At 44.0% G+C, this 25,127-nt stretch overlaps 1 protein-coding gene across 1 annotated transcript in view; it reads right to left on the reverse strand.

The window, feature by feature from the left end:
* LOC308311781 (voltage-gated delayed rectifier potassium channel KCNH8-like) overlaps positions 1-25,127 on the reverse strand; it is a gene marked incomplete at its 3' end in the record, with an annotated part of 58,676 nt that overhangs the window by 27,713 nt on the left and 5,836 nt on the right. Inside the window, exons 2-8 of the mRNA XM_080758559.1 lie at positions 21,799-22,032; positions 19,008-19,142; positions 15,973-16,121; positions 14,218-14,479; positions 12,063-12,220; positions 8,504-8,711; positions 3,608-4,039 (exon numbers count right to left, since the gene is read on the reverse strand). Of these exons, the coding sequence (XP_080614685.1) occupies positions 3,608-4,039; positions 8,504-8,711; positions 12,063-12,220; positions 14,218-14,479; positions 15,973-16,121; positions 19,008-19,142; positions 21,799-22,032 (1,578 nt within the window). The remainder of the gene's footprint in view (positions 1-3,607; positions 4,040-8,503; positions 8,712-12,062; positions 12,221-14,217; positions 14,480-15,972; positions 16,122-19,007; positions 19,143-21,798; positions 22,033-25,127) is intronic.

Here is a 25,127-nt window from a genome sequence, read left to right on the forward strand (position 1 = left end):
ATAAACAACGATCACGCGGACAGATTTTCGTTGCAAATTGAAGATCCGTCTTGAGAGATTAGACCTGTGTGACCCTTGCAGGGCTTAGTGGTCGCATCTCCTGTATTAGTGCAGGACAGGAGAGGAGACATAGCCCACTAGAATGTCCTCAACTGACCAGCTTAGTTACACTCCTGGACTCTTGAACCGCATGCTAATGACACGAGTGGGTGCATGGGTGGGCGGACTACAAGTCTGGGTTGTGATATAAAATTGAGCGGGAGATAGAGTTAAAACGTTTCTCAAATGGACTGTGGCATATCACAAACCGTGGAGTAATTCACCCAGAACCGGAAAGCAATTTACATGCGAGTATTTGAGGTAGGATTTGTTTCTTTGCTGATAGAGTCTAGAAACCGTTTTCCAAAAGAGAGAAAAATAATCTCCCATAACAACTTATACGCTCTTTAGTTGACCCAACTTGACCGGGGTCGGCTCTGTTCTTGGTTGGCATTATACCTACTTCGGTACACATCATTTTATGTCTTATATTGGCACTGGAATATACCGGTAGATAAGATGACTGTCAATTGAATAGGTGCAATATAGTTCAAATGTTGGAGATTTTTATGCGAGTATGATGTATTTTGTATATATTTGAAGGATACTGCATTGACGTTTTGAAAGTGTGTTTAAGTGTGCTGATATCATTCTTTTGGTGAATACATAGCTGCCCTCTACACAGGTGGGGATGATTGTCTGCAATATAAAAGAGGCAATTTCTTACTTTTTACTATGCTCTGATGAAAACTCTCTCGCCGAAATGTGCTAGCCTGAGCCCTGAGGTACTGCCCTGATAAAGACAGTCGTGCAAGCACATATTATTCGTTGGAGCGCTGCCATTTCAAACTTTGTGGTCCCCCTACCGCCAAGTTTAATATTAATTATTAACATAATGTTCTCATCATTATCTCCCCCTTTCTTTTTGAAAGGTTATCAACCAAAAAGGACCTCTATGTACTGTACCAACCACTAATCTAACTATAAATGCACACAGTGTGTGTCGTAATCCACTGTAATTCGAGAACCGTTCGTCCCACCGACTTCATATCAGACACACACGTAACACGTTCCACACCCCCGCAGGGAGGTCAGTGCCTGGTGTTGAGTCGGTCTCACCCACACCCCCAAAAGGCCTCTACCCAGGCTCTGGACAGGGCCCCTGCCCAGGGTCCATATATGGAGCTGGCCTGTTCTGACATCATTCTGACGTCTGCATAGACTCCATGACTGACAATGAACTCCATATATGGGCATAAAAGGGACATAATATCTGGGTGGGGCATGCATTTCCAACTAGCATCGTTCCAATTAGGCCAGTGCCCAACAGACACCACTCTAGTAGTTGTAAATGCTGCGTTGTCTGGTGTCTCTGCCAGTTAGTGCACAGACCATATCATATGCATGGAGGACTGAGTTATAATTTGACTCCAGTTTTCTCTCTCTCTCTGCCGCCCTTGGTTTCCTGCCTCTCTATACTCCTCTATCTGAAATAAAGCATAAAATACCCAAAACAGTGTTTGTACAAGCGTGCGTGATCTGGACAGACCCGTAACAACAATTTAGACTGGAGAGTGCAGCGGAGCGACCAGCTGCTGTCTGCGGTTAATTGCAAAGCAAATCAGCGTGTCGACGACACTAAATCCAAACACACCCCCCGTTTCACTCTCGCAACCCCCATCTCTCCCTCCCCGTCTCTCTCGCCTATACCCTTACCTTTCTAATTCTCATTTCTCTCTCTCTGTTCCACACGTCAACCAACTCACTCATTCTCCATCAGTCTCCATCTATATTTCTATCTATCAATCATCTTCATATTGCCTTTTTGTTCTCCTCTGCCCCCCCCCCCCCCCCCCCCCATCTCTGTGGACCATCAGATTGTAAATATCAGATCAAAGGAGAATCAAAGCGTTCTCTTCTCAGAAACTTCAAACCACAGCTAGTTGTCATTCCAAGCTGGACCTATCCTCGCAGAAAGCGTGTGGCTCCATGCCTAGCTGATTATCTGCCTTCCTCTGTCTCAATTCCTGTGACTCAGGCCTAGTCACTGAGTCACCCGTTAATAAGCACATACAGCTACAATACAGGACATGAGGTCCTGATCGTTTGCACCAGGAATAGAACAGGCGTTACTTGACATGGCTCCTCATTTGTCATTTTTGAGGTGTTCATGAGAGTTAAAGCTACAATGCAGAACTTTTTTCTTACAGCATTTACTATGACATCATCCCTGATGATGTCACGTGATGTCACGAGACCTGGGCTTATTTGGGGGCATTCCCATGAATGGGGATAATGAGTGACTGGCGGGAAATTAACGATTTCATAGTCAATGCGACGTGCGGTCGCAATTACCAAAAACACACAAAGAGCTAGCCCTGAATGACCATAACAAGTCTGTAACTCTGAGTGTTCAAATGGAACCAAATGGACTCGTGAGACCCATTTGCATACTCTCAGAGTGAAGGGAGTGAAGAAACATTTGAGAACCACTAGTTGGACTCCTAATTGTATAGTGTCATGCCATAGTGAGACTCGGGGAGCCTTCATTGCTGCAATGCATCTCTGCTTCACAGAGGGTGGTCAAACAGATCGCACAGCTGGCACAGTAGCCCTGAAGGACATGTTTAAACGCCCGCCAATTAGCATTCTAAAAAAACAGTGACTTAGAATAAAGACCATTACGGCATCCATGTATTCAACAAACTGATACCACCCACAACCATAATTAGCAAAATTTGGATCTGGTCACGCATCTTTTTTTGTAAATGTCAGACAGATTTAGACTTAGTTGCATGCCGGTGTCACAGACCGAAAACCTCAGGGAAAAATGTAAATTACCCTCTTGTTGCAGAACTTCACCAGGTGAAGATGTCTTGGCAACAGGTGCGTTGTCAAAGCACACAATGAGGAGCCAAAAATCTATGAAAGCACCCGCACACCTGCCCGACAGTCACAAGAGACGCTCTTCATTAGACGTGTTTCAGTCACCAAGACCCTCTTTAAGCCTGTTTGAAGGTCTTGGTGACCGAAATGTCAAAATAAGTTATTCTGTGAGGCGGGCGGTGTAATTGGCCTCCTTGCAAACCTGGCAAAATTGTCAAGGTTCATTAAATTATTTCTCAGCCTCTGTAGCATACAGAACATTACTTTCATTTGCCCTCGAAAATCCGAAAAGGAAAGACAGCCATATAGATATAAGCATTTAAATAGATTCAGTTTATATTGTGTGTTGTGTTGTGTGGTGTGGTGTGGTGTGGTGTGTGTGTGTGTGTGTGTGTGTGTGTGTGTGTGTGTGTGTGTGTGTGTGTGTGTGTGTGTGTGTGTGTGTGTGTGTGTGTGTGTGTGTGTGTGTGTGTATGCATATATTAAGCTCTAAAGCCCAAACCAAAGGGTCAAGTTGGGACAAAACGTTTTTTTTAACCCTCTTAATGGCTATTGACGTAATTGACGTATTGAATAAATACCACCTTTCCTGTCTGACTACTGTTCACTATCAATAAAGGCATAAAAAGCCCCAAAAACTAATCTAAAACCCCTGATATAGGCTGCTGTCAAGCCAACTTACCTCCAATGAGCATGGTGCAGATGGAGAAGATCTTCTCCGAGTCGGTGTTGGCCGACACGTTGCCGAAGCCCACGCTGGTCAGGCTGCTCAGGGCGAAGTAGAGCGACGTGACGTACGAGCTCCGCACGGACGGCCCGCCGCCCAGCAGTGCCGCCGCCGCCGCCGCCCCAGAGCCGTTGGCCTGCTGAGGTGCCCCGCTCGCGCTGCCGTTCCACTGGTCGGAGGAGGAGGAGCCCAGGAAGCCTGCCGCCGCCGCGCCCCTCGCCACGAGCGGATCCGCCACGGAGACGTTCCACTGGCTGTAGTTGGCCGCCGTTCCGCCCGTCGGAATGGCGGCCGTCGCCTGGGGCGCGTCGGAGACGCCCAGCAGTGAGCTCAGCGGTGCCAGGAAGTACGGCGTGCCCAGACGTTTAGCCAGTTCATGGAGCCAGCCTGGTAGATAGATACAGGGTAGAGACAGACAGTCAGCAAGCGTTAGTGTTTCTGTCAGTTTAATGAGAACACATGGGCTGATGGTTAGGTGACCTTTCACTAGACAGCTTCATTAGTGGTGCTGAAGACGCCAGGGTGGGCAAAATTATTATTTGACTGTGGGACTGTCGCTGTTTGTATGCCCCGGGGATATCTAGTGCAGGGGCCAACACTGATATTTTCATGAATTGGTAAAGCTTGGCCTAAATTATTTTTCGTGCAAAACTAATGCTTGGAATGGATCACTAAAAATGTGCGGAAAAAACACCTGGATGGGACCTGAGAAGTACTTTAAAAGGTGAGAAAAGCATTTTAGAAGAAATTCCCCTTTAAAGCACGATGAAATTTGGAAATGTTTGCCTTATATATATACACAGGATGTTAACTGGCATTACGCTACTGAATTGGAAGAGTTATCATATCAAAATATAAACTAGAGACATGTAGGAAGGAATACAAAAATGGTGTCCCCAGCTTGGTTCCCAGGGCCGGGCAGACCTTTGCTGCACGTCACTCCCTGACTATCTCATCTCGTTTCGTGTCTATCAAGAAAAGACAGAAAAAATAAAATAACTCTAATAAAAATATAATGTGGGCATAATATCTGCATCCAAATGATAGTCGAAGTAGTGCATACAACCCTGTTGAGCAACCGACCACTCTAAGCGTATTCTAGATCGGGAAACAAGCACACAGGCACGTCCCATGACGATTACAGGGATGCCTCAAGAATGTACAAGTACATTGCGCATTGCATTTTTCATTGCATTTTTCATGAGTCGGGTTTCCACTCGCTCTCCCTCCTCATCTAAAGGGCCAAGGGGCCGAAAAACAACAGTGTGTGGCATATCAACTTTCCCTAAACTGTGGAAATGTAACTGAAAAATGTGGCTTGCATGGCAGAATACTGGATGAACAACAACAAGAGTTGTGAAGATGAAATGAGCAAAGAGAAGCCTCTGGTCAAGAACAGTCCTCATCTTTAATCCCTTACAGGATAATTGGAGAACTAGAATCTGAGAATCTTAACTGTACTTAAATTAACAATTTGCATAAGTCATGGGTTTTTAGTCACACACACACACACACACACACACACACACACACACACACACTCGACAGAGAATCATGTAGATTTAGAAATGACGAGACTTTAATTATTTAGGAGATTCTTTTTTATCTTAGCCCTCCATTTTTATGCAATATACACTTATCATTGCTGTCGAGAGGAAACCTCCTAAATCCATTCTGTGTGTTGTTACGGAAATATTTAACCAATGCAAAAGTAGTAAAAAACCGCTTTGGACAAAACCTCTTAACTCCATTGGACCCTCAAACTGTCTGCTAAAGACACCAACTCCACTACCTCTCCCCCTCTCATGCAAGTAATTGACAATATATAAAGTCACAGCACCAACTTTGATGAGGCAGTATTGCTTTGTTTTCAAACTATAAGGTTTTTGTAATTTCCTCAAAAATATACTTTCTTCATCTCCTGAAAAATGAACATTTTTGAGTTAGGTGGTTTCTTCCCGACAGCAGATATGTTAACTTATTTGCCTTCTGGGGAGATTTATACTGAATTGATAGGACACAGCCGGTTGATGTCGACCTCTCAAGCTTGACAAATCCAAATGTGACGCCCTCTAGAAAGCTCTGCAGTATTCAGTGCATGGCTCAGAGTCAGTGGTGCTTAACATCAAGACTCTGAACACCAAGGGCCTGGGGCGGCAGTGGTCCAGAGGTAGAGTGGTCTGTATGTAGAGCAGCCGGATGGGAACCGCAAGGTTCCCAGTTCGATCCCTGGCTCCCCCAGAGTTGGTGTTGAAGTTTCCTTGAGCAAGACACTGAACCCCTAATTGCTCCCGATGTGCAGGTTGGTGCCTTGCATAGTTTCCTCCGCCATCGGTGTGCGAATGGGTGTGCGAATGCACAATCTATGTAAAGCGCTTTGGATGAAAGCGCTATATAAATAGCAATACCATTTAACAATGCTTGGCTGTCTGAAAGTTAATTAACTCTCCATGGTCCTGAAATGGAGTTGGAACAACTGAGGTTCGGGAGGTTTGACCAAGCAGAAGACAACCAAACAACTCCACCAGCCACTATCAACTCCACCCTGTGCCACCCGTGCAAACCACTCACCTATACGTCCAGCCAGGCTGAACACTCCTACCACGTCAATCACTTATTCATTATGTACTGCGAAGTACAAATATATTTGTACCCCCCCCTCACCACCAGCTATGGGACGTTACAACTCCTCTCCATTTACCTTGGTTCAAAGCAGGATTTTCAAACCTCCGCACAACTTGGAATCTACGAGCGCTGTCCTTGGTGATCGTCAGCCATCCAAAGTTCGGATGTCATTTGTGACTTTGTCTCGCATCGCTCCTGACATGTAAACGTTTCTGTCGACAGTGTGCGCTAATGCTAATGATAGTCAATGCGTGTGTGCAGGGGGCTACAGCGGGGAAGAAACCGATCCTCTTAAAATGGACGCAGGCGGTGGCACAGGTTAACTAGATTTATGCTACCAGCTAGCAGCAAAATAAGAGTTAGACGCAAGTTTTTTTAAAGTTTTTTTAAGGGCTTTTCTTTGCCTTTTATCGATAGATTTACAGTAGGTTGACAGGAAATGGGGAGAGAGATGGAGGGGACACACACGCAGGAAAGGTCATTGGGATCGGGACTCGAACCCGCAACACGCTGCCAGGCCGGACCACCAGCCTAGATGCCCGGACCCTAAGCCGGCCCGGGCCAACGCAAGTTTAAATTTCAGTAACTCCCTATTCTCTTATACCTCTATCTTCTCTGCAGGTTCCAGAGCGGTTTTCTACACACAGGCTCACGCCTCGACCCCTAGGCCAAAGTATCTGGGTCCACAACCCCCAAGCCCCCTTAATCACACTGCCATCCATGTCCCATGCTCTTGACCATCACTGACCACACTCCACGCTTGCGTGTGGTGATGACCTTAGATGATCACGACGCACCCCCGATGTCATTCGTGTCCCTGACCATCTAAGCCGCACGCTACACGCTTGCGCGTGGTGATGACCTTAGATGATCATTGCCGGCATAAATGTCATCCTCCGCCCATGGCCATCTAAGTGTATTGATGACCTTAGATGACCACGCTGGCTCCCCAAATGTCATTTCACGCCATGGACTCTCATTCCATGCTTCGCACTTCCCACCTTTATTCGATAGACAACCCTAAAGCCTAAACCAAACCTATTTCTGTCTGATGCTTGGTCTTACCTAGTGAACGTCACCTTGGTGGCAGCCTCTGTTCAAAGGTCATCCTGCATTCAACACACACAAACTCGAGGCATAGAATCTCTCAGCCTTGGTTTGCCTGCGGTGCTTATTCTCATCTTTTTGAAAACCACTTTGGACCTCAGCATGAGCCTGACCGAATTTGCTAGGGAGATACGTGTGTGTCGTGTTAAAACAGGCCTACAGTAGCATGACAGCTACAGATGTCATTGGGCTCATGTTATGTACCGTTACTGTACTGCGTACATACTGTAAATCATGTCATCTCCCGTTTCTGACGTACGTTTACTAAGTTTCCCTTGTACTAGCCTGCATAGTACAGTGTGTAGTAGAAAAATGCATGACAAAAAAAAGCTAAATGAGTTCTAGCTAACAAACTGGTGGGTTCAGTCCAAATGATTGTTCGACGTGAGCCTGAATAGATTCCTTTGAGGAAATGTCAGTGACATGAAATGTTAACATTTCTCTTCTCTTCTTAGCACGGACATAGATTGGCTGTGTCATTACAAAATAATGAAAACTATTTCTTACTGGAACTCTGGGTCGGCACAACTAGACTTTGTTCGGGGTTGAAAAAAAACTTTGATCAAACAGTTGTCTTTGAACGGATAGTGCTGTCCAGGTAGGTGAACTTTCGCCCTCATCTCCTGAGGTAATAGAGGCTCTGCTTGTTCCTCATATCACGCAGCCAACAACCCTAGAGGCAGGAGGATATTGCAGCCTGCCTATAGAATATCTGAGCAGACTGGCTGTCAGGCAAGGGTATAAAGACAGATTTAGACTATAGTTGCATGCCGGTGACACACACCGAAAACCTCAGATCTACAAGCACACGCTGCATTGGGATATCGGTGCACAACACCACACGCAACCGTGCAAATCAGGCACAAAGTGGTATCTGGGAAGAGAGAATGTGTGAATGTGTGTGTGTGTGTGTGTGTGTAAGATGCATCCATTTGTGTGTGTGTGTGTGTGTGTGGGGGGGGGGGGGGGGGGGCTGATCTCTGTCTGTTTGCCTTCTACCCAAGCATCTGCTTCAACATTTGCATAGTTAGACATCCGTCATTTCACACATACAAACACACACACACACACACACACGCACACACAAAAACCCACACACGCACAGACACACGCACGCACCTACGTCCCAAGAACTGAGGCTGTTGCTCTCGATCTCGCTGCGTCCGATGAAGTACCAGACGCAGGCCATCCAGTGGGCCAGCAGGGCGAAGGTGGACATGAGGAGGGTGAGGACCACGGCGCTGTACTGGGAGTAGCGGTCCAGCTTCTGGAGGAGGCGCAGGAGACGCAGGAGACGCACCGTCTTCAGCAGGTGCACCCCAAAGTTCTTCGGGTTCCAAACGGGCGGGGGAGGGGGAGAGAACGGTGGAAGACACCATGAATCAACTCGCAGAGGCCACTGAGACGTCGCTGAACAAATTGCAGTGCATTGCAGTACTTTCACTACGTATGCATACGAGTCAGACTCATACGAGTCTGGACGGACACAATTGTAAACGGCAACTGGATGGTGGAGCTGGAGGCATGCTCCAGCTCCACCTGCTGCATTGCTAATTAGTAATTTAGTCTATTTTTCTAAATATATAGGACATAAATAAGAGGTAGGAATTTTTTGCATATATAAAAAAAAACTTCCTTTCAAAATTGGGAATCACCAATTAAATATTATTTGAGTATTGATAGAACAGTGGCGGAGGACGGTAATAAATACAAACAATTTAATGAACTCTGAGGTGTTCAATAAACTGTAAAAATAAAGCACCTTCCTTTCAAAATTGGGAATCACCAATTAAATATTATTTGAGTATTGATAGAACAGTGGCGGAGGAAGGTAATAAATAAAAACAATTTAATGAACTGTCAGGTGTTCAATTTATGAGGCACTGTGAAGCAGAGCGGGCGAGTCCCCGGCACTTGAAACCCTGTGTGTGTTTCTTTCCCTTGTGTTTGTGTGTGTTTGTGTCTGTGTGTGTGTCTGTACACGGGTGGGTGGGCAGGGACACATAAGTGCAGGGGAAGGTGCCCTTGTTATAGGTTTGTGTAGAGGTAACTTGTGGGTCTGTGTGTGGGTGGAGTTACAATGTCACTAAATGTGTTATGTTGTCCGCAATTTGCAACGCTAGATCTTTTATAATGAGTTGAATCTAGAATTGCAACACAAGCCATTGACAGCGCCACCATCCATCCAAACAGAAAGGCCTAATCTGCTTGTATTAAACGACAGTAAACTAACCAAAATAGCAGCTGTATGGTAAACTTGAATTATCCTCTTTCAATCTGCAAAGTGTTTGCTTCATAAAAAATCATCATCGACATGCTATGAGCTACTTTCTACTACACCGTGAGGTGATAAGTGATGGAGTTTGGAAGCACTCGTCAGAAGTCACTCAATGGCCCTACGTGCCACCCATTTCAAATTTGCACATACTGAGAGTGTACAAATGGAAGGTCCATTTGGTTCCATGTGTACGCTCTCAGAGTATGCAGGAAGCAGCAGCACGATGTGTCGCTTCCACACTCCAACATTTCGAAAAATGATCACCTGACAGAATGTCTTGACAGAAAATAGCTCATAACATGTCTACGGCGGAGATTTATGAAACAAACACAAAGAATTATGAACACCTTGTATTCATTCACTCTGTGGACTCTGTGGTCGACGGAACACAATGTAGACTGGTCCACAAGTACACTTTAAAAACACGTTCCAAAAATAGGAAATGAAATGAACACTTCAGCTACACTGTAGAAAACAACAAATCAGGGAACTTAAGATAACAGGTCACAGCCTCACAGGCTACACCTTTCACAAAGGCTCTGCCAGCTGTCCCCTGCTGTTGTCTCTGACTAGCCTCAAGACAAACTTAACATAACTCTCTTCACCTGCGGCATGCCTGCCTATTAAACAGGTGGGGGGAAAAAACCAAGGACAATTAATTGCATTACTTATTTCATACAAAGGCAAACCCAAGCCCATGAGTTGATCTACAATTACCTACTGCTTTTTTAATGTATTTTCAATAAATACCATTCAATAAATATTTCATGCGCCAAACATACAATAATAAACCATACAATAAACAGGATTAGATTGGCAGCACTGCCGAGGAGGAGAGACAGGTGACCAACAGATACTTCAACTGCAGTGTCAATAAATACGTATAAACATTTAAAACTATTTCAATCATTGTGTTAAATTACTTAAAAATGTCATTTGTACAAAAAAAAACATGCAACACAATTGTCATATGACTCCGCTGATGATGTGTGCAAGGTCCTTGATTGCCCCGTGACAACACACTCAATAAAAGAATAATCATAAAATAAAATGTATTACTGAATAGTCATTTTTCCAGAAATGCTTTATTAGGACTAAAGCCCTAACCACACCAAAGGGTCGAGGCGGTTTTAGCGTTGCCCCAGCGGTGTGATATGTCCTGTTGCACGTCGACGCATGTAGTCCCACTGTTGTCCCAAGTCATTCAACGCATGGAATTCAATTCCTCGCAACCGTTTGGACCCAAGGAGTTGCAATGGTGACCCTTTGGTGTGGTTAGGGCTTTAGATAGGAGTGTGTAGTAGAGCGACAGGAACCCCGAGGCAAAGAAGGGAGAGGAGAGATGTGCGAGACAAGACCGTGAGTCAGATTGGAACTCTGGTCCTCGAGACTCACAGGGAACATATGGTCCATATGCACTAATTGACTGAACCACGAGGCACTTCACAAACACCACATCTAAAAATAAATCCATTAACAGGAAAAATTGTCTGTGTGTTCATAGAGAACAATGCAAGAACAAGGTAGAAGTGCAAGAGAGGCGGACGAGTGTTTATGACTCATAGAGCACTGCATTGGAGTAGCGCACTTCATTGAACTGAATGCAGGTTCATACAGAGCCCATTATTGTGGTACACAATTAATGTCAAACAGGTGGCCCTCTCATGAGAGCAGTGATGGAGAGACACGGAAAAACAACATTAGAGACTTGACATTTATTTCTGTTGTCAATTTCTCTCAGTTCCCCCCCATAATAGCATTATGATTTGCTGATGTTGCTGACCCAGCCGTGACCACATTTGAACACAATAACATCAATAATAGACTAGTGTGTGTGTGTGTGTGTGTGTGTGTGTGTGTGTGTGTGTGTGTGTGTGCAGTTATTGGGACTCGCGAACATACAGTCTAGGCTCACAATTGTAATTGCTTCATTCAGAACGGTTATGTTATACTTTAGCTGTTGAAAAATAGCAGATCTACAAGCTCATAGCACAGCACTCGCGAGGTTGTAGATCTGCTATTTTTGAAAAATTGTGAAAATGTGGGCACAAATCTTTGAATATATATTCTTTCACGGCAAACGTTTTTAACTCAAACCTTTGCTTCGGGGGGGGGGGGGGGTCCCCTGGAACTACATATTTTCAGATGGGGGTCCGCAGACAAATACAGATAATTCTGGGGGTCCTTGACATGAAAAAGGTTGAGTACCACTGACACAGAAACATAGGTTTTTCAGAAAACTTTTAGGATTTAGAACATTTAGAAAAATTTTTAAAATCGGCCACAGTCCTAAATGGGTTAATACATCGTCTGCTAATCTAACAGTCCCAGAGTCAACTAAGAGTTCTAATAGAGATACGCTGTGTGTGTGTGTGTGTCCAGTGTGCGTGCGTGACTCACCACGCTGATGTTGAAGGCGTACAGCAGGTCAAAGGGCAGCGCGGCGATCAGGTCCACAAACAGCCAGGAGGTGGCGTAGTGGACACAGATGGAGGGTGCGTCGTACACCACCTGGCCAGACGTGCTCACGTAGGTCGTTCGAAAGTTCAGCACGATATCTGCCACATAAAGACCACGATGACGACGCACGTCAACCCAAACAGACACACACACCATCTGGGATCTGTCACATCACCAGTTCCCCGGAGAGATCGCGCACGGAGACAGTTGTGGCGGCATTTGTAGTTACGCCAACAACTAAATGTGTGTTGTGGATGAGAGGATGAGAGGAGAAATGTTAATTCCTCGCTCTGTCACGTTCTATACTCGTTGCGCTATAGGGCTGGGCAATGAACTGAAAATATATATCGACACCAATATTTAGAACCAAAAAACGATTCCAATTAGATTTTTTATTGCCGACTAAAGGTGCACGCAACAAGATACAAGATAAATCGATTAACAATTAACTATTAACATCCCTAATTTGAAGTCATATCGTCCAACCCTACACACAAATTGCTTAGTGTATTTGAGTTGCTGGTCTACTGCTTAACAGATGCTTTCATGGTGCACAGTTTGTTGGGGCATTCTCAGCAGAGATGGATCCTGCCGAACCAAAAAGGAGACAATCATCACTAATGGAAAAATAAGTTAATCTACCACAGACATGATCAATTCACGCATAGCCTCAAACTCCCTTTATAGTTTGTTTCAGGTCGTCCTCCAAGTGATAACATCGGAGGAGGACAGTTAATTAGAAGAGGAGAACAGATTGCTGGGATAGAGGTGGGATGAGGAAGCAAAACCCTAAGAAAAACGCCAGTGCAAAACGTTTGCCTCTGGTGGGATAAAATGCAAGCTGTGTGTCAAGTTTCATGTTTAATCCCCCTAGAAGCGCAGATGATCTCCAACAATTGAGAGAGATCGCTAGTTAAAAGAAGAAAAAAAAAACATAACAGCTCGTCATAGAAAATTGATCGTGATGATAAACAGTTTTTCTGTACCTCAAGCTAAAGGATCATTTTTCTTCAGCAATCAATGAAAGCAGCTAAACTGGGCAACACTTGTTGTCAGTTAGTGATTAAAAGTCAGAGCAAAACAGCAACTGTCACTGTCATTTCCGGCAAGACTTAAGAAACTTTTACCTAATTAATATAGTGTACTAATTAATTAGTACACTACACTATAACACATCAAATTAGAAATGGGATGGGACCCTAAATCAATTGTAATTAGAGAAATACCACCATATTCATCATTGCCCAAGAGAGAGTCTTGCTTCAACGCCTCCATGTTTATTGACCAAGCGGCTAAGTGAGATAATGAGAAACGGAGGCAATGGATCGGTGCCGTATGTGGTCCATTGCTGCTTGGAAAGGTCAAATACTTGACATTTGCTTTCATATAAAGATTGTATAAAGCTTTGTGTGTGCGTGCGCGTGCGAGTGTGCTTCCATGTATATCTGAGGCTCAATAGTTTGCCATAAATCCACTCATTGCTGTTTGTTGGTAAACTCTTGGTTGGACTGAACTGGCTAGCATTGGGGCTGAGTGATAGTGAAGAACACTGGTAATCACTACCTTACATGTTCATTTACTATGAAAACCTGCATCTCCCGTCCGTCCGTCTGTTATTAGTCACCCACGCCTCCATATATGGTCACGCCTCGTGGCATCACGTCTCCATATATGGTCACGCCTCGTGACATCACGTCTCCATATATGGTCACACCTCGTGACACGTCACGCCACCATATATGGTCACGCCCCGTGACATCACGTCTCCATATATGGTCACGCCACCATATATGGCCATCTCCATACATGAAGATCACGACACTAACCCTGGATAACCGTACATGGAGAAGACTGCATTATCTAGATCTGCATATATGAAGCCGGCCAGCAACTCTACAACATCTGACCTCAAACCCTTAGATCTCCGTACATGGAACTGACATTCCATATGTTGATCTGACCTCATCAAAACCTGTACAGTACACTCAATACACGCTCCATATATGGCCAGTACAGAATTCATTCTCATATGTTGATCTGCGTCAACACAACTTAAAAACACAAAACCCCACGCCCCACATCCAGTCAGTCTCACCGATGATGAACAGTATCTCCACCAGGATGTCGCTGACGCTGGGGGGGTTGCGCGCCGCCACCGCCGCCGCCCCGCCGCCGTCCTCTCGGACGGAGAAGCAGACGTTGTAGGGCACGGTGATGGCCACGTAGAAGGTGGCCAGCAGGATCAGCCAGTCCCAGCCCGCCTTGAAGGTGCCGTAGTGGAGCAGGATGAGGCGGGACTTCTGAACGTCCGCCACCTTGTACTCCGGCACCGGGTTGGCGTTCGCCCCAAGCACGTTCTGCAAAACGGTGTGGGGGGAGGAGTGGGGGGGGGGCAGATGTATACGTTCTTCACTCACCCAAACAATTTAGTACTTTTTCCACCACTGGTGAAATAGCACAGATTGGCATTTCTGTACATACTGTAGGCCTACACCAGTGGTTTTCAACCTTTATCATTTCAATATATAGTATTATATGTTTTGTGGAGTTTCCTAGGCGTGTATGTACGGAATTGCCAATCTGTGCCATTTCACCGTGTTTGGGTGAGATTGGGCTGCCCTATGTCATATGATGGACCGTGATTCAACTGAGTCAACGTTGTGTGCACTTTTCAACGTGCAGAGTCCAATAGACTGTGTTCTGACGACGGAATGAGGATGTGACAAACATGTTCAAAACAAGTGAAAAACATTGGCTTGAGCCCCGCGAGCCTGAGTGATACATCTGCCTAAATAGAGCGGTGCGAAGCCCGCTTCTGCCAACACGGTGCTGTCCAATTTGCATAACCAACAGGGTGAGGATTAGTTATAATCCGTCGTTGTAGACATGCCACACAAAAAAGTACACACACAAACACACACACACACACACACACAATATTGTTTTGATTTACGTGGTGATTTATAGTCCCAAAATATGTTCAGCAGTAGCCATTTGTCTCAGTCTAGATAATCCAATTAACCTGTGCTGCTCTAAACAACCGACAGCCCGTGGTCATTGATCAACTGGTCAAATGAAATCAATAGATTTGTGATGGAATCACTTAATTCAATTAAATTTGAACTACACACATGCCAGGAGCCCAGGACCCAATAATCTGATCCAGTACATCAGTGATTCTCATATGGGCTGGGGCCCACTGGTGGTCCGCGAGGAGATTGCAAGTGGCCCCCCAGATAATTGCCAAAATTATTTTTGGGGGAAATGTTGATGATAATCTAATTAATATTAAAAGAAAATGTTTAAAAGAATATTGTATGTGTCTGGTCACAGTACTGTATGTGCGTGCGCGTGCGAATCATGTTTGTGTCAGTGTGTGTACATGGATTAGCAGTATTGTGATGGTGATTATGCTGGATTTAGAACTCTTACCTGCTGATAATGGAGATGATGCTGATGATAGTGATGAGGAGGTGATGATGAGGAGGATGATGATGGCGATGAATGAGGTCAACGACGGTGGCAATGAAGACTGTGACGAGAACTTGTGTTTAAGATCGGATGGAACAAATCCCTCTTGCTCCGATTGAGTGTTAATTTTTACAGTGAGACAAAGTTAAAAGAATAAAAATCACGCGCCAGCGAGGGCAGTGTTAATATCACCCCAATGACGTCTTATGTTGGCATTTACTGCCCTAAGCAAACATTGAAGTCCATAGACATATGACATATGTAAATTCGGAAAGCCATGCTAGAGCCAGTCACAAAAAAAACAGGACAACTCTTCAGCTGATAACTGTAAGAGTGTGGAATTAGCGGCTGAGCGTGTGGATTGGAAGCGGAGCCTCACGTTGTTGATGTTGAGCTTGCTCTTGGTCTTGTCCTGCCTCTGGAGGTGTCCAGACAGCTGGTAGAGCACGGCCCGGCTCCGCCGGCGCTCCGTGGAGGAGAAGCCCGGGGGACGCGTGATCTGGTGGACCTCCAGGCCGGTCTCCTCGTCTAGACAGGGGGAGAAACGAGGGAGACAGCAGAGCAGTGTCGTTTTGATTTTAGTTTTATATAGTCATAGTTGTTATAATAGGTGTCCTATTATTGCTTGCTGAAGTAGGAACCTTTATTGCTTAGGTAGGAACCTTGCTTATACAGGTGTGTGACGCACGGTACCTGTTGTTGGTTGCACTAGACTGAGCTGACAGGTTGTTTATTACTACTCTGAGCACGGGACTTTATAATAAACTATTGCCCGGCTGGGCTAAACTACAATCCTTGTTGGGTGACTGCACGGGACTTTATAATAAACTATTGCCCGGCTGGGCTAAACTACAATCCTTGTTGGGTGATTCTTAACGAAAAGAACACACTTTTACAATAGTCTTTTGAATAGTTCTCATTTAGTTTTAGTCACATTTTAGTCACCTGGAATGTATTGGTGTTAGTCTAGTTTTAGTCGACTGAAATGTATTTTGGCGGGCTTGATGCCGTCGTAATGACAGTTTTTTTCACTTGCTGAAAATAGCAGATCAACACGTTGCGTTGCGACGCGTTGTGGGCTTGTAGATCTGCTATTTTCAGCATGCAACCAAGTGTAAAATGACTCATACTGGATCTCTTGTCCACTAGTCCCTCCCTAACATTTAGTCTACTTTTTATTTGTTGACGAAATCGTCAGTATATTTAGTCTTAGTCATCATAGCTTAGTTTTCATTTAGTTTCAATTTAGTTTTCGTCAGTGAAAAAAGGTAGTTGACCAACATTTTTCGTCATAGTTTGTCGACGAAAACACTGCAGCAGAGAGGCCGGGGGGCAAGTAGAGGCTGTGGGTTTAGTGCAGTGCTTTTCAACCCTTTTCATATCAAGGCCCATTATTTATTCAGCTTTTGAGCCACAGGCCACCATTTGATGACATTTAGCCTCTCAGACACAAAACTAAAGAATATTTTGTTATTTTTGTGATTATTTTGTCGTTGGATAAGATTTTGTCGATAATTCCATGCTTTTGGCAAATGTTGATCAAAATAACAATTCTTCTACATTCTCTAATTGAGAGCGTCCACCGTCTTCACTTACATAATTAGATTTATTGAGAACATTTCGGTCGATCAGACCTTCATCAGGCAACCTGATGAAGGTCTGATCGACCGAAACGTTGCTCAATAAATGAAGACAGTGTGCGGGATCTTTTTTTCTCTACTTCTCCAGTTCATTATCCTGTTCACTGTAGGTGTGCAGAAGGACTTTATTCTTCTAAACTCTTGAGACAGAGAGAGTAAAATGAAACCAAATGGTTTCATTTTACGCTCTCAAGAGTTAAAGATCTATCATTGATGGTCAATTTGGTTACCAACTCTCCAACATTTTGGGGACCACCTGGAACCCCCTCAAGGACCACTGGTGGTTCACGGACCACTGGTTGAAAACCACTGGTTTAGTGGGATCCACACGGACCACCATTCAATGAGATTTAGCCTCTCAGACCCAATTGGCTAGCTGCACGTTGCTGCATCTGGGCTTAGACATTTTAGAAACACAGTTTTAAAGAGGAAACATGTCCTCTTCTTATATTTTGAAATTAACCAAAGCTAAGATCGGGCCATAACAGGAGTTATTAAATAGACCCACGACACGACAGCAGTAAAAACATCCAGCATGTATACGCGGTTGGCCAATCAGAGGCAGTAGGGCGTGCAGCTAGCCAGTCGTTTCGGCTGTCTCCTACTGCTACTCTATGCATCTTAGAGTAGTCAACACGAAAAAGGAGTGCCAAATCAAAAAAAATAAAAGAAACAAAACACAAACTGTACAAAATAAACAAAAAACAGAGGGGAGAAAACAGAGGGGTGGCACTCCCCTCTAACTTAGTGTGCTTAACCCATTCATGGAGGGGAACCACTTTTGGTGTTTCAAGCATTATGGTATACCTTATTAGCAGATCTACAAGCTCATAGCTACGAGCTAAATCTTGAAAATGTGTCTCAAATCTTTTAATATATATTCTTTCAGAGCGAATGTTTTTAACTCAAATCATTGCTTCTGGGAGGATCCCTGAAACAACATATTTTCAGATGGGGGTCTGCAGCCAATTACATATCATTGTTGGGGTCCTTGACATTAAACAGTTTGAGATTGAGAACCACTGACATAGAAACATAGGTTTTTCAGTTTTTCTGATTTAGAAGCCTTTTCTTTTTTTAGAATTGGCCTCAGGTCTAAATGGGTTTACTATATGTGAAAATGTGAAGGGTACCCAAATCTTACCTATCATTCCCTGTTAAAAAACTGAAACTGTACTGAGACAAACACACTAAACAGGCCTGAGTGAGTATCTTAAGGTGTGATTGAAGGTGCACAGGTGTATTTATTGCATGTGATAGGAGATGATTGGTGGACTGAAGATTGGAGGACCAATGGGACGGTGAGGCGGAGCCTTGGTCAACAACACATTATGTCACAATATCTGTATAATACATGCAATAATGTTGACACCTGTAGTGTAGGTATAACAGATGTAAAAAGATGTTTGTACCAGGACTAGATTTTCTATATCTTTGTGCTCATTTGGGATGGGAAAACCTTTTTGTAACTATACCTTTCAGGACAGGAAAATAAATAAATATTTGAAGGTTTTCAGAAAACTTAGATCAGGATTTAGAAGGCCTCAGAGTCCTATATGGATTAAAAAGTGAGGATTTTGAAACCTCTTTCTCCATAAAAATGACTACCATTATATTAAGGAGCAATATTCGCAAAACTTGCAGAACTCACAAGTATCTTTGTAACACTTTCTGCTGACACTTTAGCGCAGCAGATGGATGGATGCAGCTCTCTCCCTTGCCCCATTTGACAGACAAGAACCTTATTCGTGAAGGAGGTAATACCCACACTCACCGGTTCCTGAGTCAATGGCGTCAGGGCGGTCCTTCTTGTTCTCGGTGATGTCTTTATGAGAGACCAGGAAGAGAACCACCTCGCTCTTCTCATTTTTAATGGGCACAATGTCCAGGAGACACCAGAACTGGGAGCCTGCGGCAAGAGACATGGATGACAGCTCTCCATCAGCATTAATCACTTTGACTCCTGAACACGAGTTGTGTTTTCATTGTTTAATCCACGTTTTTAATATGTTTGAAGTCATACGGGGATCCCACCGGACAGAGTGGGATAGGTGGCGCGTTTTGACGACGTCATTGCAAGAAATTGAGGCCCACCCAATACATTACAATGGCGGCAGTGCATGTTGTTGTGATCGCCACTTTGGAATACTTTTCAACACTACGACAAGCGATTACACGATTTTAAAGTGGATTTTCATGACAAGCAACGATCAAGTGAGCGCAGTGGCTTTTCAAAGGCTATAGTGTAAACACGGCAGGGAGCTCTGGTACACGATTGTTTAATCACCGCAGGGAAACTGTCAAATCACTTAAAGCCAGTGGTGGAAGAAGTACTCCAGACGTTTTAGTCAAAGTAGCACGACCACAATATGAAACAAATACTCTGTTAAGTAAAAGCCTGTGTTCAAAATGTTACTCGAGTAAAAGTACAGAAGCATTATCAAAATATACTTGAAGTACCAAAAGTAAAAGTAACAAAGATCTACAAGCTCACAGCGTGTTGCGATGTGACGCATTGTGAGCTTGTAGATAGTATATTTTCAAATCGTATAAACATTTAAATAGGGCTAAAGTGGTCAATGTATGTTTAATACCGGTAATATAATAAGTTATATCTGAAAAGTAACTAATAATGAAATAGTTTTAAAATAATTGTAGTGGAGTAAAGTACAATATTTGCCTCTGAGATAGTAAAAGTATTGAAAATTTGAAATACTCCAGTAAATTACAAATACCTCAAATTGTACGTTAACCCCTCGAGTATATGTATACACCCTTGAGCACAGCATGAAACCGCTCGGGTATATCCGACTGAACTAACTCCACAAGCTACGTATCATTTACATTACACAACATAGCTTAAACCCTGTATACTTGTTGACCCCAGATTGGCTATTTTCCGCTGATGTTCCCCCCAGAATAGGGACTCTAGGGTTCATGTGCTATAATGGCACAAACAGGGCCATTTAGCAGTGAGAAGTGACAATGATTCATCGGGGTCTAATGTTGCATGCAGTGACAAAGCAAAGAAATGGACATGACTCGCACAGCGAGGTTGAGCGGATTGATGAACATACCCTCTTCTTTTCAAAACCTTTACTACCCAGCTAAATGTATGGACATTTTATTGTTTTTTGTTTCTGATACTGCAGATAATACAGTGGAGAGAATCTACACTGCTCGCACATAATGTCCTGAGCCATATCAATATGCAAGATGTTATTCTGTTAACCGAAGAGGTTTGGAGGCTGAGCAAATTCAGCAAAGCTGAACACAATTGTATATGCAGTAACAATGTGTACAATTTCTTCTTGTTTGTGTGTAATAACATCAGTTGCGTCATGTGGGGTTTTGCCACAAGCAACGCTTTTCTGCCCTTATAAATAAATTAAAGAGCTATGTGTTTTCCACCTTCCTCGTGTATGGCAACTTTTTCTTGCTGGACGTTCTCGTTCAGCCAGTAAAGATTTCTACCTCTGCTCTGAGTCTGTGCACTGACTTCCCATTGGGATTATGATTTACAGAAATAACCCTGCAGAATGAACCCTTTACATTGCAGGTTGCTAGAAAATGAATACATAATGCAATTAGGATCTTTACGTTGAGGAAATTTGTTCTTGATTGATTAAAGACCCTCCCAACCAGGAAGTGAATGAGCCAATGATAGTATCTACACTATCTGTCCACCTGTTACAACTACTCAAGCACCGCCTGTCCTCTCACCTGCCAAGCCAATTAATCATCATCGTCGTCGTTAACTTTTATTTCATTGGTGTATGTAGCTTGTTTTTGTCTGTCACAGTGAACCTGCCACTGCTGCCATGCTGCTGCCATGCTGCTGCCATGCTGCTGCCATGCTGCTGCCATGCTGCTGCCATGCTGCTGCCAAACATTTCGGCCATCTTGCATAGGTGGAAGTGGGAGTGGGGAGTGTAGGACCTGATGTCACTTTTATACTGCCTTGATTGACAGTTGACATGGGTTGCCATTTGCGGGTTGCCATGTTGGCTGGGTTACAACATAATTGTATTGTAGCCCTATACAGTACTCACCACCCTTCTACAGCAGCCCTATATACAGTACTCACCACCCTTCTACAGCAGCCCTATATACAGTACTCACCACCCTTCTACAGCAGCCCTATATACAGTACTCACCACCCTTCTACAGCAGCCCTATATACAGTACTCACCACCCTTCTACAGCAGCCCTATATACAGTACTCACCACCCTTCTACAGCAGCCCTATATACAGTACTCACCACCCTTCTACAGCAGCCCTATACAGTACTCACCACCCTTCTACAGCAGCCCTATACAGTACTCACCACCCTTCTACAGCAGCCCTATATACAGTACTCACCACCCTTCTACAGCAGCCCTATACAGTACTCACCACCCTTCTACAGCAGCCCTATACAGTACTCACCACCCTTCTACAGCAGCCCTATACAGTACTCACCACCCTTCTACAGCAGCCCTATACAGTACTCACCACCCTTCTACAGCAGCCCTATATACAGTACTCACCACCCTTCTACAGCAGCCCTATATACAGTACTCACCACCCTTCTTGTAAAGAATGATCTCGGTCTTAAACTCGCCACGCTCGTCCAGGGCCTTCTGCATCTGCGAGGTGAGGCGGTCGTCGGTCTCCGCGCCGTGCAGGAAGTGGCAGATGCAGCTCTTCTGCATGAGCTCGCCGCGGGCGAAGCCCGTGAGCTCGCAGAAGCCGTCGGAGCAGTAGACGATGGGGTAGAGGGACTGCACCTGGGCGTTTCCCAGGACGAAGTTGCTGTCTGGAATGACGTAAAGAAGAGAGAGTGGGTTAGAGCAACTTTGTCAAGTCAAGGACACCCCGAATTGACACCAATTAGCCCCGCGGACCCCCATTTGAAAACATATGCCATACAGAAAAAAGCACTGTAGCAAAGTATAAATCAGGCTTACGGGAGAAAGTAAGATGATGGGACAACAATAGACATAGCTATAGGGTTCATTTAAAAAGGAAGAAGGCATGACAAATTTGTCCAGAAAGAAAGCCCTTCAAAAGTGAGGAGAAGTCCTTGTACTGCTACAGTAGATTGCAATGGGAATGGGAAGAAAACAAAGGAGGTTTCAGAGCGAGAGTCGGATGCAATTTTAATGATGTTTTGTGCATAGCATTAACATGAGACCTTGGACGATTTCATGCGACGACACTGCAGCTGCTCCTCTGACTAAAGAAAGCTAATGCCACGGTGAAAGTGCTAAGGGATCGCTGTATTATTTCATCCGCTTGCATCCACAACAAAAGATGCCTTTGAGTGCTGGAACATTTTTTATGGGAGAATTTGTTTTACTTTCCATAAAACAAATTCTCCCATTAAAAATGTTTTATTGGCATTTCATCCACAGGGGGCTCTGTGAAGATGAAAAGTATTTTAATCCTCTCGTGTAGAATATTGTTTGCTAATAAATGTTTTCTTCTTAACATTCAGCTATTGTCAAAATCACATCGCTCTATGCATTTCAGAAAGGAAAAAAAGTATACAGTAGGCCTACATATGATATGGATATGTTATGGATAGCATCTTTAACCCAGTGATGTGTGAAAAGACTCATGTAGATTCATGAATATCTAAGCTCACTCTCTGGCTGTATGGACCCCTTTCTGACACTTCTGACCAACAGGCTGACTTATATGTTATGTGCAATCTTGAATATTTCATCACATTCATACTCATTTATGTATGGCTTGCACATGGCCGAGCCATTCCTTCCACAGAGATAATTAAAGTCCACATTTTAAATGAAATTGGAAATAACAGATGGAAATTGCAAAGCAAGTAAACGACAAATTGAGAGTCTGGGGGTGGGTGTACTGTACTGTATGTGTACGGAAAGAGAAACAAAGATAATCAAATCAAATCAGAGAGAGAGAGAGAGAGAGAGAGAGAGAGAGAGAGAGAGAGAGAGAGAAATGAGAAAGACATTTATAATCATTTAGACGTTTTAAAACCAACTGCTATAAAGATTTATTTAGTCATCCCCACAAGTATCCACAGTCCATCCCCAAGGAAAAGCAGTTTCTCGCTGAGCACCAGTGGCACTTTTCCCCCTCCGACACTGCACACACTGCCTGAGGAGAAGCGACGACTGTCAGACACACACTAGTAGTTAGGGTAATGACATCCACATTGATGTACCAAACCATTTACACACAGTCTCTGGACAGCTCACAAAATCCCTTGGGAGTGATAGCAAACAGCCCTCCAGAACACATTTGGGACTGTGTGTGTGTGTGTGTGTGTGTGTGTGTGTGTGTGTGTGTGTGTGTGTGTGTGTGTGTGTGTGTGTGTGTGTGTGTGTGTGTGTGTGTGTGTGTGTGTGTGTGTGTGTGTGTGTGTGTGTGTGTGTGTGCGCGCGCGTGCACTTGCGTGTGTGTGCGTGTGTCTAATTTATGGTTTATCGTATGAGGGTATCGCGCACTGAAGGCAGCCGCCCTACAAGCTCACAACACATCGTGCACACAGTAAAGATTATAATAAAGTAAACGCACATTGTTATGACAGGCAACACCGAATTGGGCTCAGGGTGGGTTGGGAAATAATACCCAGCATGCACTCTTGGGTGTGAATTAAAGAAATGGCTTCCATTCACTGGTGCTCAGAGCCCAAGAAAGTGCTTGTTTTCTGTGCTAGCAGCTAAGTAATTGGATTACCTTGGTGTCGGGTGCAGGTTAAAATAAATATCTTATTTGGTGAGTAGTACACAGAGAACCTGTGCTACTCTTGGACCTTATAGCAGTGGTTCCCAAACTTTTTCATGTCAAGGACCCCCAAATTGACACTAATTAGCCCGCGTTAATTGAAATGATATGGCAGGGACCCCGATAAGAAAAGGTTTTTATGACTCTAGCAGTGATTCTCAACCATTTTAACTTCAAGGACCGCCAGTATATGCCTTAAGGCTACGGATCCACATTTAATGGCATTTTTATTTTTGCAACCCCAATATATTTTGTAAAATCACTGTTAATTTAACCAAATGTACCCATTAGGGTCCGTTTGGTTCCATTCGGGTCCGTTTGGTTCCATTTGTACACTCTCAGAATTACAGACCCATAGGGGTCCATTTGGTTCCTAACTATCATTTAGCTGGGGACCCCCTGGAACTCCCTCAAGGACCCCTGGGGGTCCCCGGACCCACATTTTGGGAACCACTGCCTTATAGGACCTGATTTCAAGGTCAAGGTCAAGGTAAACTTTATTGTCCATGAGGGAAATTTGTCTTGGGCTTTCACCCCTGCTGCAGCCACACATAAAACATCAATGACAAACAAAAATACATAATAACAGAGGGAGACACAACATACACAAGTGCACACAGTGGGTAATCTAACCTCTCACATTCACTGCTGTTTGAAAGCCACAGTGGGTAATCTAACCTCTCACATTCACTGCTGTTTGAAAGCCACAGCAGTGCTTGCTTGTAAAGGGCAGACTGAAAATGCAACACTGTAAGCTATTTATTATTTCAAGATCAATAATACATCAGATTTATATACCGCTTTATAAAAACTACTTCATTAAAAGAAAAGAAAAAAGAGACTACTTCAAGAAAAGAAAAGAAAAAATAGCAACTAAAACAGTTCAAATTATAGAAAAGAGAGCAAGGGAAATGAGATTAGTTGGTGCAGGCAAGCCTGAAGTCTGATTTGATGATAATCCCTTATAATAATTATAATAGCAAGTTTCTAACTAGAGCCATGAAACGGTAGTGCAGCATGTGAGCAGTTCAGCAGTACATCATCTCTGACTCTCCCCTCTCTCTGTCTCTCTCTAGGTATGATTCCATTAAGCCTTTGCGATAATAGGAAGTGCATGTTCAAGTTTTAACTGTCAAAAAATAA

The sequence above is a fragment of the Protomyctophum bolini genome (assembly GCF_963924005.1).
Source record: "Protomyctophum bolini genome assembly, chromosome: 24".
Taxonomy (NCBI): domain Eukaryota; kingdom Metazoa; phylum Chordata; class Actinopteri; order Myctophiformes; family Myctophidae; genus Protomyctophum; species Protomyctophum bolini.